The sequence below is a fragment of the Trachurus japonicus genome, chromosome 9 (genome assembly GCF_045865225.1).
Source record: "Trachurus japonicus isolate A0001 chromosome 9, Traja_1.0".
NCBI classification, from domain to species: domain Eukaryota; kingdom Metazoa; phylum Chordata; class Actinopteri; order Carangiformes; family Carangidae; genus Trachurus; species Trachurus japonicus.
The window spans coordinates 6469731-6490201 of record NC_140915.1 but is presented as its reverse complement, the minus strand read 5'-3'; the positions used below and the strand labels follow the sequence as shown (position 1 = coordinate 6490201).

The window sequence follows — 20471 nt, the reverse complement described above, 5'->3', positions numbered from 1 at the left end:
GCCTAGTACAAATGTCATATGGGCCTATACTAAAAGTAAAAAAATAAACCAATAGCCAATGCATTTGCTGTTTCACGTCATCATTTCTTTTTGGTTTTAAACAAACTGCAACACCAGTGTGAAACAACAACTTAAAGTGCAACCACAACAATTAAGGGTTTTTGTAAATACACAGGATTTCTCAAGAGATCGACAGAAGTTACACAGAAAGTTTATTGCTCTCTGCTTAGGGCCATTGTGCCCTAAGCAGGTGCTTAGTTTGCTTACTGTATGCCTTGGGCTGGCTCTGTCTGTGATCTATCTGTTTATACCTACACTTTTTTGGAAATCAAAATATGGTCACCCTAGTCTGATTCTCGTCTCTTTTAAAAAAAACCACACAACGCTGAAATCTAAACGTCCAACAAAGGTTGAATAAAAACCAAAGTCAAGCTCCTCTCTGACGTTCAGCTCTGGCTTTGTTGACGACTCCATTTTTCAGCAGTAAGCCTCATAAAGCGTGCCGCCATCGCTGCCATCAACACCGCCGCCACCGCCGCCGCCATCATGGTGCCCAAGAGCAACAGTCTGGACCTCAGCGGACAGAGAAACAGTTCTGTCAGCCGGGTCATAAATCAGAGGGTAATAATCGCTCAGAGAAACAGATAATATTTGGATAACAGACCTCGATTCACCTCCTCAACACCAGAGAGTTCACGTCTGTCTGCTGCTTTCTCACACAACAACGGCCAGAGAGGAGGAGGAGGAGGAGGAGGAGGAGCAGAGCCGGACACCAACATCACCCCAGGACGGGGCAACGGCACAGAGGAACCACCACCAACACTGAGGTACAAAGACCTACAGGACTGAGGTACAACCACCTACAGGACCGAGGTACAACCACCTACAGGACTGAGGTACAACCACCTACAGGACCGAGGTACAACCACCTACAGGACTGAGATACAACCACCTACAGGACCGAGGTACAACCACCTACAGGACTGAGATACAACCACCTACAGGACTAAGGTACAACCACCTACAGGACCGAGGTACAACCACCTACAGGACTGAGATACAACCACTTACAGGACTGAGATACAACCACCTACAGGACTGAGATACAACCACCTACAGGACTGAGATACAACCACCTACAGGACTAAGGTACAACCACCTACAGGACTAAGGTACAACCACCTACAGGACCGAGGTACAACCACCTATAGGACTGAGATACAACCACCTACAGGACTGAGATACAACCACCTACAGGACTGAGACACAACCACCTACAGGACTGAGATACAACCACCTACAGGACCGAGGAACCACCACCAACACACAGGACTAAGGTACAACCACCTACAGGACTGAGATACAACCACCTACAGGACCGAGGAACCACCACCAACACACAGGACTAAGGTACAACCACCTACAGGACTGAGGTACAACCACCTACAGGACCAAGGAACCACCACCAACACACAGGACTAAGGTACAACCACCTACAGGACTGAGATACAACCACCTACAGGACTGAGATACAACCACCTACAGGACTGAGATACAACCACCTACAGGACTGAGGTACAACCACCTACAGGACTAAGGTACAACCACCTACAGGACCGAGGTACAACCACCTACAGGACTGAGATACAACCACCTACAGGACTGAGATACAACCACCTACAGGACCGAGGAACCACCACCAACACACAGGACTAAGGTACAACCACCTACATGACCAAGGTACAACCACCTACAGGACCGAGGTACAACCACCTACAGGACTGAGGTACAACCACCTACAGGACCAAGGTACAACCACCTACAGGACTGAGATACAACCACCTACAGGACCAAGGTACAACCACCTACATGACTGAGATACAACCACCTACAGGACTAAGGTACAACCACCTACAGGACCGAGGTACAACCACCTACAGGACCGAGGTACAACCACCTACAGGACTGAGATACAACCACCTACAGGACTAAGGTACAACCACCTACAGGACCGAGGTACAACCACCTACAGGACTGAGGTACAACCACCTACAGGACCGAGGTACAACCACCTACAGGACCAAGGTACAACCACCTACAGGACCGAGGTACAACCACCTACAGGACTGAGGTACAACCACCTACAGGACTGAGGTACAACCACCTACAGGACTGAGATACAACCTGAGGTACAACCACCTACAGGACCGAGGTACAACCACCTACAGGACTGAGGTACAACCACCTGAACGACTGAGGTACAACCACCTACAGGACTGAGATACAACCACCTACAGGACTGAGGTACAACCACCTACAGGACTGAGGTACAACCACCTACAGGACTGAGATACAACCTGAGGTACAACCACCTACAGGACCGAGGTACAACCACCTACAGGACTGAGGTACAACCACCTGAACGACTGAGGTACAACCACCTACAGGACTGAGATACAACCACCTACAGGACTGAGGTACAACCACCTACAGGACTAAGGTACAACCACCTACAGGACCGAGGTACAACCACCTACAGGACTGAGATACAACCACCTACAGCACCGAGGTACAACCACCTACAGGACTGAGGTACAACCACCTACAGGACTGAGATACAACCTGAGGTACAACCACCTACAGGACCGAGGTACAACCACCTACAGGACCGAGGTACAACCACCTACAGGACTGAGATACAACCACCTACAGGACCGAGGTACAACCACCTACAGGACTGAGGTACAACCACCTACAGGACTGAGATACAACCTGAGGTACAACCACCTACAGGACCGAGGTACAACCACCTACAGGACCGAGGTACAACCACCTACAGGACTGAGATACAACCACCTACAGGACTAAGGTACAACCACCTACAGGACCGAGGTACAACCACCTACAGGACTGAGATACAACCACCTACAGGACTAAGGTACAACCACCTACAGGACCGAGGTACAACCACCTACAGGACTGAGATACAACCACCTACAGCACCGAGGTACAACCACCTACTGGACTGAAGTACAACCACCTACAGGACCGAGGTACAACCTGAGGTACAACCACCTACAGGACTGAGGTACAACCACCTACAGGACTGAGATACAACCACCTACAGGACTAAGGTACAACCACCTACAGGACTGAGGTACAACCTGAGGTACAACCACCTACAGGACCGAGGTACAACCACCTACAGGACCGAGGTACAACCACCTACAGGACTGAGGTACAACCTGAGGTACAACCACCTACAGGACCGAGGTACAACCACCTACAGCACCGAGGTACAACCACCTACAGGACCGAGGTACAACCACCTACAGCACCGAGGTACAACCACCTACTGGACTGACTGATAACTTTTGTTTATGACGGTTAAGACTACACAAACACACGCGTGGTAATGTAGGGTTAGCGATGTAACGTTACCCACCGCTCAATTTATTGATTTTTCGCCGGCTTCATTGTAAACAAATGCACATGGCCAGACGGAGGGGAAGCGAAACAGCGGAAAAGCGACCAGACTTGCATAGTTTGTTAATTTTAAAACATTTATTTATTGAAATGTGGTGATATCTGATGACCCGCGGCCGCTGATGACTGACCACTCTCTGACCAATCAGCGGCCTGCAATGTTTACACGTCACATTTTAGTACCGCTTCACCCGTTTTGGAACCGTCTCTCCCGGTGATCATCTCTGTGTCCGGCCTGTATCTTCCCTTCAAGACTAACTGACCAACAGACTTCCACAAAGAAAAAAAAACATCGAAACATCGACCTTCTCTTCTTGAGGCCCTTTGTTTATTTTTGATCACCATCAACAGACTGTGTGTAAACCATCTCTGCTTTGAGAGAATCACTTTGAATCAAGTGGATCTCCGCAGGCGACCTCATCGAATTTAAAGCACCGCTCTCTCCAGCTCTGAGTGGTTTACATTTAAGACTCGACCTCTGACCTCTGATGCTGCTTCACACAGAATAAACACAATACACCACATCAAGAAAGAACTGTGGTTTGATCCTAAAACCAGATCTGGAACTACAAACAGCACAAACTTCACTAAAATTACTGAATCCTTCTTAGATTGACAGGAAGTCCTTTTTGAACAATATTTGGAGAAGACAGTTAAAACAAAAACCACTGTTGATATATTATAGATCTTTTTTTTAAACATCTTGTTATTAATGTTGTTACATGGAGATACACACGATGATGAACCTCCAGAGTCGGACTCGAACCTGTGACCCAAAGGCCCATGAAGCTCCTCCAAGTCACAGTAGAGGAAACAACCAGCGGCTCCATCGCTGTGTAAACACACGCACACGCACACACACACACACACATTGATCACACACTGTTCACACACACTCGGTGTTGTTGTAACACCAAGGTGCTGATGGAAAACCCCACTCTTTGTTCTCGAACCCCTGTGGTTACCATGCCTACGGGGTGATGTCACGCAGCGCGAGAAATGAACTGAGTTAACCCGACGCAGCGAGCGGGTTTAACCAAACAGCACCGAGGCTGCAGGGCGGTGCACGGCGACCACGGTCTGACCCGGGACTCACACCGCCCCCGAGACCTTGAACGGGGGTTCAGACCTGAAGAGCAAAGAACAGAGGAAACACTGAAGAGATGAAGGAAACATCGGCTCGGCCCGACATCCCAGAACCACCAGAACATGGATCTGAGTCACCAAGACAGCAGAGAAAATCATTGGTTGCCCCCTCTATGTCAAGCCATTTTAACATTTAAAAGCCAGACTGGATATGTGTTGCAGATATCTGTAATTCAGTTTTACCTAGTCAAAAAGAACATTTCAGATATCCACAACTACGTTCTTCCTAGGACAAATTACATCACTTTTACTTTTGCCGTTCATGTGTATGGGGTTTGTCATTACAGATATCTACAATTCAGTTACAGATATCCGCTATGTGAATTACAGATATCTGTAACTGAATTACGACTAGTACTAATTCCAGTTTGAGATATCTACAACTTGATTCTGACTAGTCATAATTCCAGTTCAAGATATCTTTAATTCACCTCAATTAAAGATATCTACATGTCCCTTTTCGGATATCTTAAATTAAGTTTTGACTAGTCAAAATGACGTTGTAGATATCTCAAACTGGAATTAGTACTAGTCGTAATTCAGTTACAGATATCCGTAATTCACATAGCAGATATCCACAACTGAATTGTAGATATCTGTAATGACAAACCCCATACACATGAACGGCAAAAGTGACGTCATTTGTCCTATAGGAAGAACGTAGTTGTGGATCTGAAATGTTCTTTTTCACTAGAGGCAAAACTGAATTACAGATATCTTAAATAAAAAATCCAACTATTCAAAATGTAGTTACGACTAGTCAGAAAGACGTTGTTGATATCTACAATGTTAATTCCGGAGAGTCAAACTTAGCTTTTAAATGTTAAATCCGCTTGCCATAGGTCATCATCTGTTTGAACTGTTGCCCTCTGGCAGGCACTATTAGGTCCACCAAATCCAGAACCACCAGATTTACAAACAGTTTCCTCCCAAATGCCATAACACATTTCAACAAACAGAGATCACAACCCCCTCAGCCACCCTCTCATTCATGAACATTACACTGTTGCACTTTCCATTTCTTGCACTTTCTGTATAGATGTTGTTGGTTTTATTTATTGTTTTATGGTTTTTACTATTCACTATTTATTGATTGTATAGTTAGTATACCCAGTAGAGTAGCAACATAATTTCGTTGTACTGATGTATAATGACAATAAAGGCTTTTAATTCAATTTCAATTCAATTTCAATTCAATTCAGAGTACCAGTCCTGATCCTGATACTGGTCTCTGGTCTGTGCAGAGCTTTGATTGGATGAGACAAAAAGACAAAAGGACCAATGAGAAATGGCCTTCTGTGACCTGAATGCATTGTTAGCATCTTCACGTTGTGACAAAAAGGCGGACATGTTGGATTCAAAGCCATCATCATGTCACTGTGTCACATGATCCATGACCGCTCACTGTCCTGTCTATCACCGACACATCACGGCAGCTGCAAGTGTAGATCAATCCGCTGCTGAAAATAGTCCCCAACTTTTATGAATTTACTGGTAATTTAAAAAAAAAAAAAACAATATCACTGTTGTGTTTTCAAAGATTTAGATCCTCAGCAGGAACCAGTGAGACCTGAGGTTCAGATGTGGAGTGGACCATGGTACCGTGTGTTATCTCATAAAATGTTTCAAAACAAAATAATGGTTTGAATCTTTTTTCTGTTGTTTCTCTACCAGAAGCTGCCTTCATCAACTCTTGTTAACATTTCCATATCTCCCACATTCTGTGTCATAAACTATAATTTTTTTATTTTTTTCTGTCTGTCCTGGGTGAGGGATCCCTCCTCTGTTGCTCACCCTGAGGTTTCTCAGATTTTTCCCTGTTAAAATGGTTTTCCATGGAGTTTTTCCTCAGTGGATGTGAGGGTCAAAGGTCAGAGGATGTTGTTATGATGCCATGTAAAGCCCTTTGAGACAAACTGTTTGTAAAAACGGGCTATACAAATAAAATTGCCTTGCCTTGCCTTGCCTAGTTTTGTTTGACAACATTTTCAAAGTCTTGATCTTGACAAAGGTCGATCACTGTCGTCACTGTGTATTATTTGTGTATTAAAAGATTAGATCCATGGAAAAAAGCAGAGACTGTAGTTGTCAACGAGGATCAAGAGACAGATGAGTGAATGAATGTCCTATTGTTATTGTCATTCACTCATTATTAACTATTGGTAATCATTATCGTTGACGAGCTGTAGGACTAATGAATGTCCTCTTCAAACAGAGAACTATAGATCCATCTATATTTATTTTTCCTTTTGTCCTAGTTGTTACTTCAGTTCTTAATTCCCACTTCTTTGTCTGAGTCGACTTGGTTGCACCATGTGCGTCATTTCCTAAAAGCCTGTTTAGACGTTCTTCATACACTGTTTTGTTTCACTTTAACCAGATGTTAAAAGTCCAAATCTATGATGTACGATCTGGTCTCTCCACATTGTTATGAGTTTGATAAGTTTTTTTTTTTTCCGGTCCGACTTTGACCTCTGGACGAACACAACTCTTCATTTTTCTCTTTCTGAATAAAAAAAAACCGTCTGGACTAATTTAATTTCCGTCTCTGTGACTGTCGGTTGGATCTATGGGCGACGTCGCGGTGGCCCAGCGGAGCGGGAGCCGCTGACAGGACTTCACCTCTGACTAATCCCACATTAACAGCTCTCGTCTCTTTATCCACTGACCAAACCCACTGTGGTCGTTCTGCCTCGGGCCACAGCAAACCAAAACACATCATCTCCACATTAAACCATCAACGATTACGTAACGAGAGGCCATGATGTCAATGGCGATCAGGGGGGATAGTTCACCCAAAATTGAAATTTCACTCATTATCTACTCACCTTCATGTGGACAACGGGCTGGGAGAAGTTTCAGAGTCCTCCGTGGCTTCTCTGAGTTACAGGGGGTCTCGGCGTAGCAGTGCATGTCCATATAACGGTTGCAAATGGATACCAACTGTTGTAACAAAAAAACACAACAAAAAACATCCAAATACCTCCATGCTGCTCGTATGTAATGTCCGTCTTGTATTGAACCCCCGAAATGCGAAATTGTCCAGAAAACAATTAAATAAGTCTATATTTCAAGCTTTGAGAAGCTTCCGCTACAAAACAAGCTTGAAATATAGACTTAATTAATTTTTTTCGGGACAATTTCTCATGTCGGGGCTGAATTTCCTTCGGGATTAATAAAGTAAATCTATCTATCTATCTATCTATCTATCTATCTATCTATCTATCTATCTATCTATCTATCTATCTATCTATCTATCTATCTAATACAAGACGGACATTACATACGAGCAGCATGGAGGTATTTGGATGTTTTTTGGTGTGTCTTTTTGGACGAAGACAGTTGGTATCCATTTGCAACCGTTATATGGACATGCACTGCTACGCCGAGACCCCCTGTAACTCAGAGAAGCCACGGAGGACTCTGAAACTTCTCCCAGCCCTTAGTCCACATGATATGAGGGTGAGTAGATAATGCGTGAAATTTCAATTTTGGGTGAACTATCCCTTTAATAATAATAAAAAAAACAAAAAAAAAACAGAATACAGACGTTTAAAAAGCCCCCTTTAAATCATGACATCAGTCAAGAAAACATTAGCGAAGCTTTTACTGGACGCCGCGACCGCAGACCAGAGAAAACACCGAGTCAATGTGGAGTCAGTGGGGACGAGGACGACGCAGCAGCAGCAGCAGCAGCAGCAGCTCAGTCACAAGAAGCAGAGAAAGAAAATAGTTTTTATCTGTCTCATGATGCTTAAAGGGATAGTTCACCCAAAATTCAAATTTCACTCATTATCTACTCCCCCTCATGTGGACTAAGGGCTGGGAGAAGTTTCAGAGTCCTCCGTGGCTTCTCTGAGTTACAGGGGGTCTCGGCGTAGCAGTGCATGTCCATATAACGGTTGCAAATGGATACCAACTGTCTTCGTAACAAAAAGACACACCAAAAAACATCCAAATACCTCCATGCTGCTCGTCTGTAATGTCCCTCTTGTATTGAAGCCCCGACATGAGAAATTGTTCTGAAAAAAATTAAATAAGTCTATGTTTTAAGCTTGTTTGTAGGGGAAGCTCCCAGTGTCTCAGTTCACTGCTCTTCCGGCGGAACAATTTCTCATGTCGGGGCTTCAATACAAGAGGGACATTACAGACGAGCAGCATGGAGGTATTTGGATGTTTTTTGGTGTGTCTTTTTGGACGAAGAAAGTTGGTATCCATTGACAACCATTATATGCATTTTGTGTTTCATTGTCCGTTATATGACGAAGCCAGGCAGTTTTTGTTTCAGAAAATGCAAAATGTGAAATGTGGTTTTGGGTTGATGATGAGGTAAAGTTGGAATGGTTCTTCAGAAAAGAAGTGTTTACTAGAGCTACTTTCATAAAAAAGTGCCTGGTCAAAAAGAAAAAGTGAATTATTTATGTGACTTCCATGTGGTTTTTGTTTTTGTTTGGTGTCTAAATATGATGATAATGTGTCTTGTAAGCCCTTATAGGCTGGGCGCCTTAATTGGTGCACGACACGTAAATAAATATAAATTCATTCATTCATTCATTCATTCATATATTGACAAATACTGCTGCACGGACCCCCCCGTAACTCAGAGAAGGGACGGAGGACTCTGAAACTTCTCACAGCTCTTAGTCCACATGAGGGTGAGTAGATAATGAGTGAAATTTGAATTTTGGGTGAACTATCCCTTTAAAGTCCAGATTTCAACCCGGGCGCTGAGGAATTTTTTCTGAATCCTCCCGAGTCTCGTCATCGTCCCTCGCTAACAAAATATTTACCCTCCGACTGTTTCTCTCTGAACTCTGGTGTTTGGAGACGTTTTCTCCGACGGCCTCGTCCACTCTCTGATCCGTCCGAGACAGAGAGAGAGAGAGAGAAAAAAACTTAAAGCGTTAAAAAGAAGAAAAAAGAAAAAAAAAAACTTGTGTTTTCTCTGCACATTCTTTTCAATCAAGAGGTTCGGACCCGGAGAGGTCACAGGTTCGATTCCGCGGGACAAAATCCAGGCTGAGAAACGGGGAAACTGTCAAACAAGAAGTGGGAAGTTTTATTTATTTATTATCGCTTTGACTGAAGTTAAAGTCTGAAATTCTGGTTTTTCACTGCTCCCACACAGAGAGAGACTCGCAGCAGCAGATACTGATCAGTCTGATTATTGATCAACTCAATCTCAACCTTTTTGTTTCCTGTTTTTGTTTCAAAGTAAGAAAATATACATACATGTTAAAGCTCCATAGTATAAAGGTAGACGTTTGTATTAAAGCTCCATACAGTATGTGTTTTTCAACCTTGGGGTCGGGACCCCACGTGGGGTCGCCTGGAATTCAAATGGGGTCCCCTGAAATATCTAGTAATTGATCAAATTAAAAAAAATACTGACAAAAATATAAAAAAATTCTATACTTTAACTTTCTCGAATATATAGAGTTCAAATAAAGTGCAGCATATAAAAATATCTGAGTTGGCGCATCTTGATTAACGGCCACGATCACGTGATGCGGGATCGCCAGAAATTTGTGATAATGGGGTCACAAGCCAATAAAGGTTGGGAACCACTGGTATAAAGGTAGATGTTTGTATTAAAGCTCCATACAGTATAAAGGTAGATGTTTGTATTAAAGCTCCATACAGTATAAAGGTAGATGTTTGTGTTAAAGCTCCATACAGTATAAAGGTAGATGTTTGTGTTAAAGCTCCATACAGTATAAAGGTAGATGTTTGTGTTAAAGCTCCATACAGTATAAAGGTAGATGTTTGTGTTAAAGCTCCATACAGTATAAAGGTAGATGTCCATGTGTAGTGTGATTATAAAGCAGCTCTAGGTTCTATATTAATACTGTGAAAGTATCAAAGAGAAATGCACACAGCCTGTATTCAGAAACTGAGCCTTTAAAAACCAGCCGTCAGGACTTCCTGTCACTTTGTGATGTCACAACTAAGCCCCGCCCCCTCACCACCACCTGGACCCACCATTCATCCAACAACAACAACTTTGCAAGATTTTTAGTTTCTCTGAGTGTTTTATTCTGAAATCTGCTCTGTTTTTTATCGGATCACTTTAGAGAACAGTCGGCCAATCAGAAGAGAAGCTCAGAGCCTCCTCCTCTTCTCTGATTGGCTGACACCGACCTGTTGTTACTAACTAGCTCCAAAGAGAAGCTGAGAGAGGAGATGGAAAACTACACTGAGAAATAAAAGACAGAATAAGAAGAAAATGTTGAACTTTATCAAATATATTAACACTTAAATCTTCTTATAACTACAAAATGACGTGTTAGTAACATCATTTTCTATATGATTTACACCAGGGGTTTTTCAACTAGTCTCACTCTGGGACTCACATTTTCCGATGGTCATTAAGTCGCGACCCACTTTTATAGAATTCAAACCAAGAATTTTTTTTTAAAGCCTTTAAAAAGTCATTTTGCTCTTTATTGAGCAAAGTGCATTTCAGAGCACATGAATGAAACTGAGGAGTTACCATGACAACTGCATGTACGGAAGTGAATAAAAAAATATCAAACTGCACAAAATGGAGACCAACAAAACAATATATTTGACTTCTAATGCATCTCTGCATTCAGAGCATATTCATAAAAGTGAATAAATATCAAATTGCACAAAATAAAGACCCACAAAACAAGGTATTTTCACTGCATTCAGGCCACATTAATAAGAAACTGATATCTTTGCATTCAGAGCAAATAATAAGAAAGTGAGGAGCATTACAACTGCATGTGTTCACGTGACGCGTGTGCCTTTCAAAATAAGTTATTTTTCAAAATAAAAGACATGTCCAACATCAGATGTACATTAAATATTATTTACTTTTTTGAACAGCTGTCTGCGAGCCATCCAGAACGGGTCCGCGACCCACTTTTGGGTCCCGACCCACCAGTTAAGAATCACTGGTTTACACACTATGACTATTTCCAAAGCCAGAAGCCAAACTGTCTCTACTCGGAGCTCCGATGCGACCAGATGTTTGGTGTTAAAAAAAATAAATCACAACAATAATATTGATGATGAAATAATGTTTGTGTTAAAGGTTCTTTCTGCTGCTTCTCCAGCTCCATAAACTCTCACTCCTCCTCTCGGCTCCGCAGCGCAGCGGATCAATGTGTCGAGCCGTAAAATACTGCAGCACCAGAAAATCCTCTCTGCTCCGATGTTAACGGCAAGTGTCTTAATTAAAAGTGGCCCTTCCCGGACGCCATAGACAACATGACAGCGGCTCCCTGATTGGCTATAGGACACACATCTCTTCCTGTTTTAGGGGGCGTCAATAAGCGAGTTTAACAACCGCTGAGTTTTAATGGGATCTGTGTGTAAAGCTTCTCCGTCGATAGGCCTAATGACCGGTTTCAGCCCGCCAGCCGATAACCTGCCGATGGTTAGAGGCGGATTATCGGCCCCGGCTTCCCTCCAGAGGGGGGGGAGGGGGGCCGCGATGGGCTTCAGAGGCCGGGCCGAGACCCCCAACCAGGGGCCAAACACTACAACAACAACCAACAACTGTATGAAGGCGTTTGAACCGGACGCAGAGACGAGAGAAAAAAGAAATGTTCAACATCTTCATCCTCTGATCGATCAATAACTGTTAAGTAGATCAGGGGTTCTCCACTAGTCTCACTCTGGGCTCCACATTGTCCCATGGTCATTAAGTCGCGACCCACTTTTATAGAATTAAAAACCAATATTTTTTTTTAAAGCCTTTATAAACTCATTTTGCTCTTTATTGAGCAAAGTGCATTTCAGAGCACATGAATGAAACTGAGGAGTTACCATGACAACTGCATGTACGGAAGTGAATAAAAAAATATCAAACTGCGCAAAATGGAGACCAGCAAAACGATATATTTGACTTCTAATGCATCTCTGCATTCAGAGCATGTTCACAAAAGTGAATAAATATCAAATTGCACAAAATAAAGACCCACAAAACAAAACAAAACAAGATTCACTGCATTCAGGCCACATTACTGTAATAAGAAACTGAGGAGGAGCATTACAACTGCATGTGCTCACGTGTCTCGTGTGCCTTTCAAAATAAGTTATTTTTCAAAATAAAAGACGTGTCCAACATCAGATGTGCATTAAATATTATTTACTCTTTTGACCAGCTGTCCGCGACCCATCCAGAACGGGTCCGCGACCTACTTTTGGGTCACGACCCACCAGTTGAGAACCACTAAACTAGAGAATGCATTTCCTGAAGGAAATACGCTTGAATGCTGAAAGCTGGAAGCTGAATGAGCTGAATAAATTGTTGAAACTATGCTGAATTAAGTTAAGAAACTGCTGAAGAGATGAAACAATATATGAAGAGTATGAAATGGTTCGAAATTATTTGAATTGTTGAAGATCAGTATGAAGAAATAGAAAGGCTAAAGTCTACTCAGATTTATTTAAGACTGACAGTTTGAAAACATTTTTGAACCATTACTAATATAGATGAAACAAAGAGTAAAAGTAGAATAACATAGAAGTAGTAGAATAAGTAAGAATAACTACATCATATATCAGTAAAACATCTAAAAATAGAAATATTAATAAAAAGTTTGAGGAAAATGTAGAAATCCTGAATATATTTATAGTTTAACAGTTGAAGGGTTGAAATCTGAAATAGGTGAGAAAAGATTATAAAGTAGAACTTATGAGAGAAAATAAAAGAAGTAGAATAAAACCTCCACATGTTCATCTGGGATCACACAAATTACTGAGGGAAAATTATATTTATAGGAAGAAATTTACTTTTTTTTGTCCTGTGGTAGAAAATAACAAATGTTTTTGCTGCTTTAATTATTAAACTATTTGTCCATTTATTCATGAATGAAAATATCTAAATGATGAGATTAAATTAAAACAAACTATTTAAACAAAAATGATTCTTAATTATGTAATTGTTTGTCATAAATGTTGGTAGAGAAGAGACTGAAAATTCACATTTAAACAAATAACACTGATGATCGTTGACCCTAACTTTTCAAAATAAAAGTACAAAATCTTTACAAAATAAAAGTCCTCATTTTAAACTAATTTAAAAAACAAAAGGTTCACACACTAAAAACACAGAGAGATTAAATAAGAAGTACTGTAGATCTATTATGTTTCTGTTTGTATCTGAACAATCTTATAATGTTGTTGACAGGTGATGATGATGATGATGAAGCTGAGACACAAACTGCTGCTTCGCTGTGACTTCAAACAAATATGAGAACTAACTACCGGTAATTCAAACTGTTTAAAGGGATAGTTCACCCAAAATTCAAATTTCACTCATTATCTCCTCCCCCTCATGTGGACTAAGGGCTGGGAGAAGTTTCAGAGTCCTCCGTGGCTTCTCTGAGTTACAGGGGGTCTCGGCGTAGCAGTGCATGTCCATATGACGGTTGCAAATGGATACCAACTGTCTTCGTAACAGAAAGACACACCAAAAAACATCCAAATACCTCCATGCTGCTTGTATGTAATGTCCGTCTTGTATTGAAGCCCTGACAAGAGAAATTGTTCCGCCAGTCAGTGCAAATCATGCGAGATTTGCAGGAAGAGCAGTGAACTGAGACACTGGGAGCTTCCGCTATAAACAAGCTTAAAGTATAGACTTATTTAATTTTTTTCGGGACAGTTTCGCATTTCGGGGCTTCAATACAAGAGGGACATTACATGACGAGCAGCATGGAGGTATCTGGATGTTTTTTGGTGTGTCTTTTTGTTACGAAGACAGTTGGTATCCATTTGCAACCGTCATATGGACATGCACTGCTACGCCGAGACCCCCTGTAACTCAGAGAAGCCACGGAGGACTCTGAAACTTCTCCCAGCCCTTAGTCCACATGAGGGGGAGGAGATGATGAGTGAAGGAAATTTCAATTTTGGGTGAACTATCCCTTTTTAACGACCCCCCCCCAGAAACTCGTTGACTAATTAAAGTTTAATTAATAACCACAGTTAATTAATGACCAGCTGAGCTCTGAACTCCGGCTGCTGCTGCTGCTGATGGACTTGGCCGACGACGACGCCACACACCACCCTCCTCGTCGGTGACCTCTGACCTCTGACCCTCCTCTCCCTCACATTATACCCATGCAGACCCCCCCTCTCCCCCCCCCCTCCCCCTCCCCTCTGTCCCCTCTCCCCCTCCTCCCCCCCCTGCTGCGGTCAACAGCAGAGAGACTGATGTCCGGTCAACCGACGTCTGACTGACCTTTACCAGCGTCGCCACCGGGGACTCATCTATCTCTCTGTCTCCCAGCATCCTTCACTCCCCCCCCCCCTCACCCCCCCTTTACCCCCCTTTACCTCCTCACCCCCTCATCTCACCCCCCCTCACCACCTCCTCCTCCCCCCTCCTCCAAGTGCTAATGCAGCTGTTTATAACTGCCACATTGACTTTCTCCTGCCACTGTATGTAAATACAATCTGACTCTGATCAATGGACGCAGACGTTGACATGACGACGCTGCTGCTGCTGACCACAACACACACACACACACACACACACACACACACACACACAGCTGCACAACCTGACACACACTATAGTCAGAGAAATAATCACGATAAGGTAGGCCTACTACGATTATCACGATTATTATGCATCAATAGGCTACATTTCACAACTCTATGAATGTGTGCAATGTACCTTTTACCTCTATCAGACTAATGTACTTGTTTCCCTTTAAAAGCAATAAAAAAGTTGTTCACAAAAAAAAAAACACTATGAATGTGTAAAATCAAATATAGTCAAAATATAATGACATTACTAATCTCTTACTGTAATAAAGGACCAGTTAGTTATTAATCCACTGGGGGAAGTGTTTGAAATATTTAAGTCATTAATTGTCATCTATACCAAATGTTTAAGTTTATTTTAATCGTTTTTTTTACAAATTTTATACAAATGACACGCTAACATTTAAATTCCTACTATTACTTTAGATAAATGGACCAGTATCTGAGCATTTACCTTTACTTTGGCGCCAGGTCTGCCGATATGGTATCGATCTTTTTCAGAAAGTGGCGGTATTTAGGAATCTTTACGATCAATTAATTGTGGCGTTTACAGTAATACCTCTTTTTTACTTTTTATTCTGTCTCTTTTTATTGTGCTTTTATTGCGACATGGCTCCCCTCCCTCGGGTCTGAAATAAAGAAATGAATGAGTACGGCTCATCCCACATCCCACATCCCACATCCCTAACACACCAGCATCAGGATAAAACCAGGAAATGTGACCGTCGTCTGCTTCCTACAAGAAGGAAAGTGGTGACGAGTGTGTGGCCACAGGAAGCGTAAACACACACACACACACACACACACACACACACACTCTCTCTCACCTCCCACAGGTGTCGTGTGTTCCTCATCAGGGCTCCTGACTGCAGTTTGTCCAGCAGCAGCGCGACGCCCTGGAACGGCCCGATCCACGTTCCCTGAGGAATCCTCTGAGCCGCACAGATCCCATAACCCAGGCCGGGAACGGTGCTGGTGCACAGACACACCTACACACACACACACACACACACACACACACACAGATTAACATCTGTCTGAGCACAGCTACTCCAGATGTTTTTGACTGTCATATACGTAAATGCCAATTATAAAACAGAAAGGTGGAATCCTGCAATCTGATTGGTTGTTAACTGTGATGTAATGAGCACAGCTGTTATTCTTTTTTTATTAGATAATATGTATCTTGATTAAATAAAAACTACATTAAATTGCTTAAATTAAAAGAAAAGTGGCAAAACTTTTTAACATTTCAAAATAAAGCTAAGAAAAAGAATAAAAACTGAAAAAATTAAACGTAACATTGCAAATTCACCACTGGTTGTTAAAGGGATAGTTCAACATTTTGGCAAATTGGCCCCATTGCCATAATCGCTATAGTCATAGCAGTAGGTTTGTTACCTTTAATTGTCAGTGCAAGCTATTTTTAGAACGGCGGAGCAGAGCCGTGAGCTGCTCAGAGCTACACTACGGAGGCTCATTATGGGATTTCTTGGTTTCCCTCATCAAACTCATCAAATACACAATCCAACAACTCCACAACGCTCTGGTGGACAAGTTGTGAGCTGCACATTCACCACGCTATGAGATAATAACAGAACGTTACCAGACAGAGTTGTTTTAGAGGGAAATGCAGAGACTGTTGATGAAAAACTGTCCCTGAAGGCAACGCGCATCAGCGGTTTTGCATGAATTTCCCTCTAAAACAATTCTGTCTGGTAACGTTGTGTTATTATCTCATAGCGTGGTGAATGTGCAGGTCACAACTTGTCCACCAGAGCGTTGTGGAGTTGTTGGATTGTGTATTTGATGAGTTTGATGCAGGGAAACCAAGAAATCCCATGAGCCTCCGTAGCGTAGCTCTGAACAGCTCACGGCTCTGCTCCGCCGTTCTAAAAACAGCTTGCAGACCGGTCCCTCACTTTATTATATCGTGTCCCTAGAAACACTTCCGGTCGTTGTAAACCATAATAGTCAGGTGTACAGGTGTACAGGTGTACAGGTGTACAGGTGTACAGGTGTACAGGTGTACAGGTGTACAGGTGTACAGGTGTACAGGTGGGCGGGGCCTCTCACCTCTCGGGGCAGATCTCTGAGCCAATCAGGGACGTCGGGCAGCGTGACGGGAGCGGCCGAGCTGCTGGTGCCGACGAGGCGACGCAGAGAGTGAAGAGGGCCGTGCATCGGACACTCGCCGTTCCTGTTGTCGGCGCACATGTCGCAACCTGCAGACGGACGGATCAAAACAAAACTTTATTAACATTTACAGTCATCACCAAACAGGAAGTAACAGAATGGGTGATTTCACAACCAAACTTTATGTGAACACTGAGGTTTATTTCGTTGTTTTCAACCAGAGTTTACATGTTTAAAGCTAAAAGTTATATATAATAGCCTATTATATAACTAAAATAATGTTATAATTTTACTGTAATTATCTTATATTTAAATATTTTAACTCTTCTGAACTCTGGGGTTTGTTTTTCTGTTTCTCTTCAGTGTTTTCTGTTCGGTTTTCATTCTGTTTCTACATAAAGTTGTTTTTGTATTTTTAAACTTTTATTGAAATCTAACGTGTTTTTTTTCTTAGTGTTTTCTTTGCACAAACACACCAGGTCAAATCCCTTATTGTTAAGCGTAAAAAAATAAAGTTAATTCTGACTTTTTATCTTGTATATTTGTACATGCATATTCATTTATCTTTAATTTTTTATCCTGATTGTCTTTATTATCATTGTTCAACAAAAGAAAAACATAACAAAATTCTTTCTCCCCGTCATAATTTCTACAAACAGGAATAAAATGAATTTCCCTTTGGGGATTAATTAAGTCATTTGTGTTCATATTCTATTCTTTTTACACATCTTATCCAGCTGTAATTTACTAATTTCCTCCTGGGGATCAATAAAGTATCAGATTCTTGATAAGACACTTTTCTGTTTCAGAGTCCCTGAACGCATCGTGTAAAGTTAAACATCTCTGAAGCGACTTGTGTTGGTGTTTTTGTCTTAAATGTTGTTGTAATGTTGTAATGTTTGTTGTTATCTGCAGTCAGAGGAGGAGGAGGAGAGGTGAGATGGTTCTTCAGGTTGTGTAAAGAGGTGAAAGTGAAGGAGAAAAAGGAGAAAAAGGAGAAAAAGGAGGAGGAAATAGTTTGTTCCAAGTCCAAAAGAGGAGAAAGCTCCTGTGTGTGTCGTGTTTGTCCGGGTTAAATGTGGCGAGCAGCGTATTGCTGGGAATTAGCGAGTGTCAACATTTACTCAGAGATGCAGTCTGACAGTAATGGATGTTAATTGACTGGAGCAACATAATGAGAGATGATTATCAGCACGGAAAACTCCCACAGAGCCGAGCCGAGCCGCTCCGCTCCGACCAACGGGAAGACCGACCGCGCTCTCTTTTCTTTTCTTTTCTTTAGCTTAAAAAAAAAAATTGTTCTGGTCTTGTGAGAGGGAGAGAGAGCGCCGGTCGCCATGACACCGTGATGGATAGGAGTTAATTAAAGCAGATTACGCTCATTTATAAACCACAAAAACGTGAAGCGGCGTCACGGACGAGTAAATGGGAAAAATGTGAGAGGCTGAACTCAGAGCGGCCGGACGGCACGGCCGATCGATCAATACATCAATGAGTTACAGCTGAATGGAAACTCATTTTCACCCATAAACTACCATCATCATCATCTGAGCATCAGAGGCTCTTATTGTGAAACAGCAGAGGCTCTTATTGTGAAAGATGAGAGGCTTTTATTGTGGAGGAGACGATCTGTATATAACTCATCTAAATTAATATAACTTTATATTTATGTTTCTTTCTGAACATCGAGTGTAAAATTTCATATTATCATCATCATCATCTCAACATCAGAGGCTCTTATTGTGAAATATCAGAGACTCTTATTGTGGAGGAGAAGACGAATAACTAATCTAAATTAATATAACTTTAACTTATGTTTTTTTTCTGAACATCGAGTGTAAAATTTCATATTCAACATTTTTTTTTTTTTTTATCTGTGGATCAAAACTCGTTGTCGTGGCAACACCGACGCCGCAAAACATTCACAGGTCAAAGGTCAGAGGTCAGAGGTCAGAGCTGATGTTTATATTATTAAAAAAAAAAAGACACATTAGTTGTTGCCATGGTTATTATTGTTCAGATAAAGACGAATCATTGTATTTATTTACATTATTTTTTATTTATGGTGAATTTATTAAACTAAAACGTCTTTGTGTATTTACATTTTTTACATTTGAACAGGTTGTTTTTAATTTAAATTAACACTGTAAAAATAAATATCTGACATTATTTTAAGAAATCACATTAATATATAATATATAATTATCATTATCATGTTTAATGGCCTGTTGTTATTCTCATACTGAAGGACAGGTGATTTGAGTTCTGTTTAATAAGAGTGGGACAATAATTCAAACTAACTCTGTTATTCTAATGGATTTTACTGTAAAAATGTGTCACTGAATAATATTTAATGTTTTTATTTGAACATTAAGAGAAATAAAAGTTTAAAATGTTTTTAAATGATCTGAATCAGCTCGAGTGTTTTTACCGTTTCATGTTTTACAGGTGAAACGTGTTTTTCTGATGATGAATTCACATTTAATCTTTAATATTAAAACGACACAAAACCACGTCGTCTTTAAAGTTCATGTTTCTACTTTTTCTCTCAGTTTGGACTCGATGGAACGCTCTCCTCGTCTGAACCATCTCTCTTTGTTTCCAGAGCAGTCGGACCACACAGCAGCAGCAGCAGCAACGTCTCCCTGTCCAAACCCACAGCTCTCTGGAGCTTCTCACCTCCTTTGGCTCCTCGTTTTCAGTTTACGGCAGATTGAGCGCGACTCAGAGGAGAGAGGAGAGAAGAGAGAGGCTGAAGGAAACAGCTGCAAACATCTGCACACATCTGCTGCTGCTGGTGGTGGAGACCAAACATGGAGCACAAAGAGTTTGATTTGAATTGTTGCCCTGTCTTATTTTTGTTTTTACATCTATTTTATTATTTGCTACTGATGTTTTATTAACCTCTTATTGCTGCTTATTCTTCTTACCGTTGTTTTATTGAACTGTTTACCCTCCTATGTGCAGCAATGTGCTATAAAATAATATAAATGTGCTATACAATAATATAATATAAATGCTGACTTGACTTGACTTAATTGACTGACTGAGTTAAATCAGTTGAATCACTTCCTGCAGCTGGTAACAGCATACAGAGAAGTTTAGTCTCTCTGTATGTAGTTTTAGTCTCTATCAGATATAAAACATAAGGTTTTGACTTTTTTATTCTTTAGATT

General features: G+C 41.5%; 1 protein-coding gene across 1 annotated transcript in view; it reads right to left on the bottom strand.

The window, feature by feature from the left end:
* Positions 1 to 20471, bottom strand: part of prdm6 (PR domain containing 6) — a 130701-nt gene that overhangs the window by 105808 nt on the left and 4422 nt on the right. The window contains exons 3-4 of the mRNA XM_085785795.1: positions 17236 to 17384; positions 15987 to 16148 (exon numbers count right to left, since the gene is read on the bottom strand). Of these exons, the coding sequence (XP_085641921.1) occupies positions 15987 to 16148; positions 17236 to 17384 (311 nt within the window). The remainder of the gene's footprint in view (positions 1 to 15986; positions 16149 to 17235; positions 17385 to 20471) is intronic.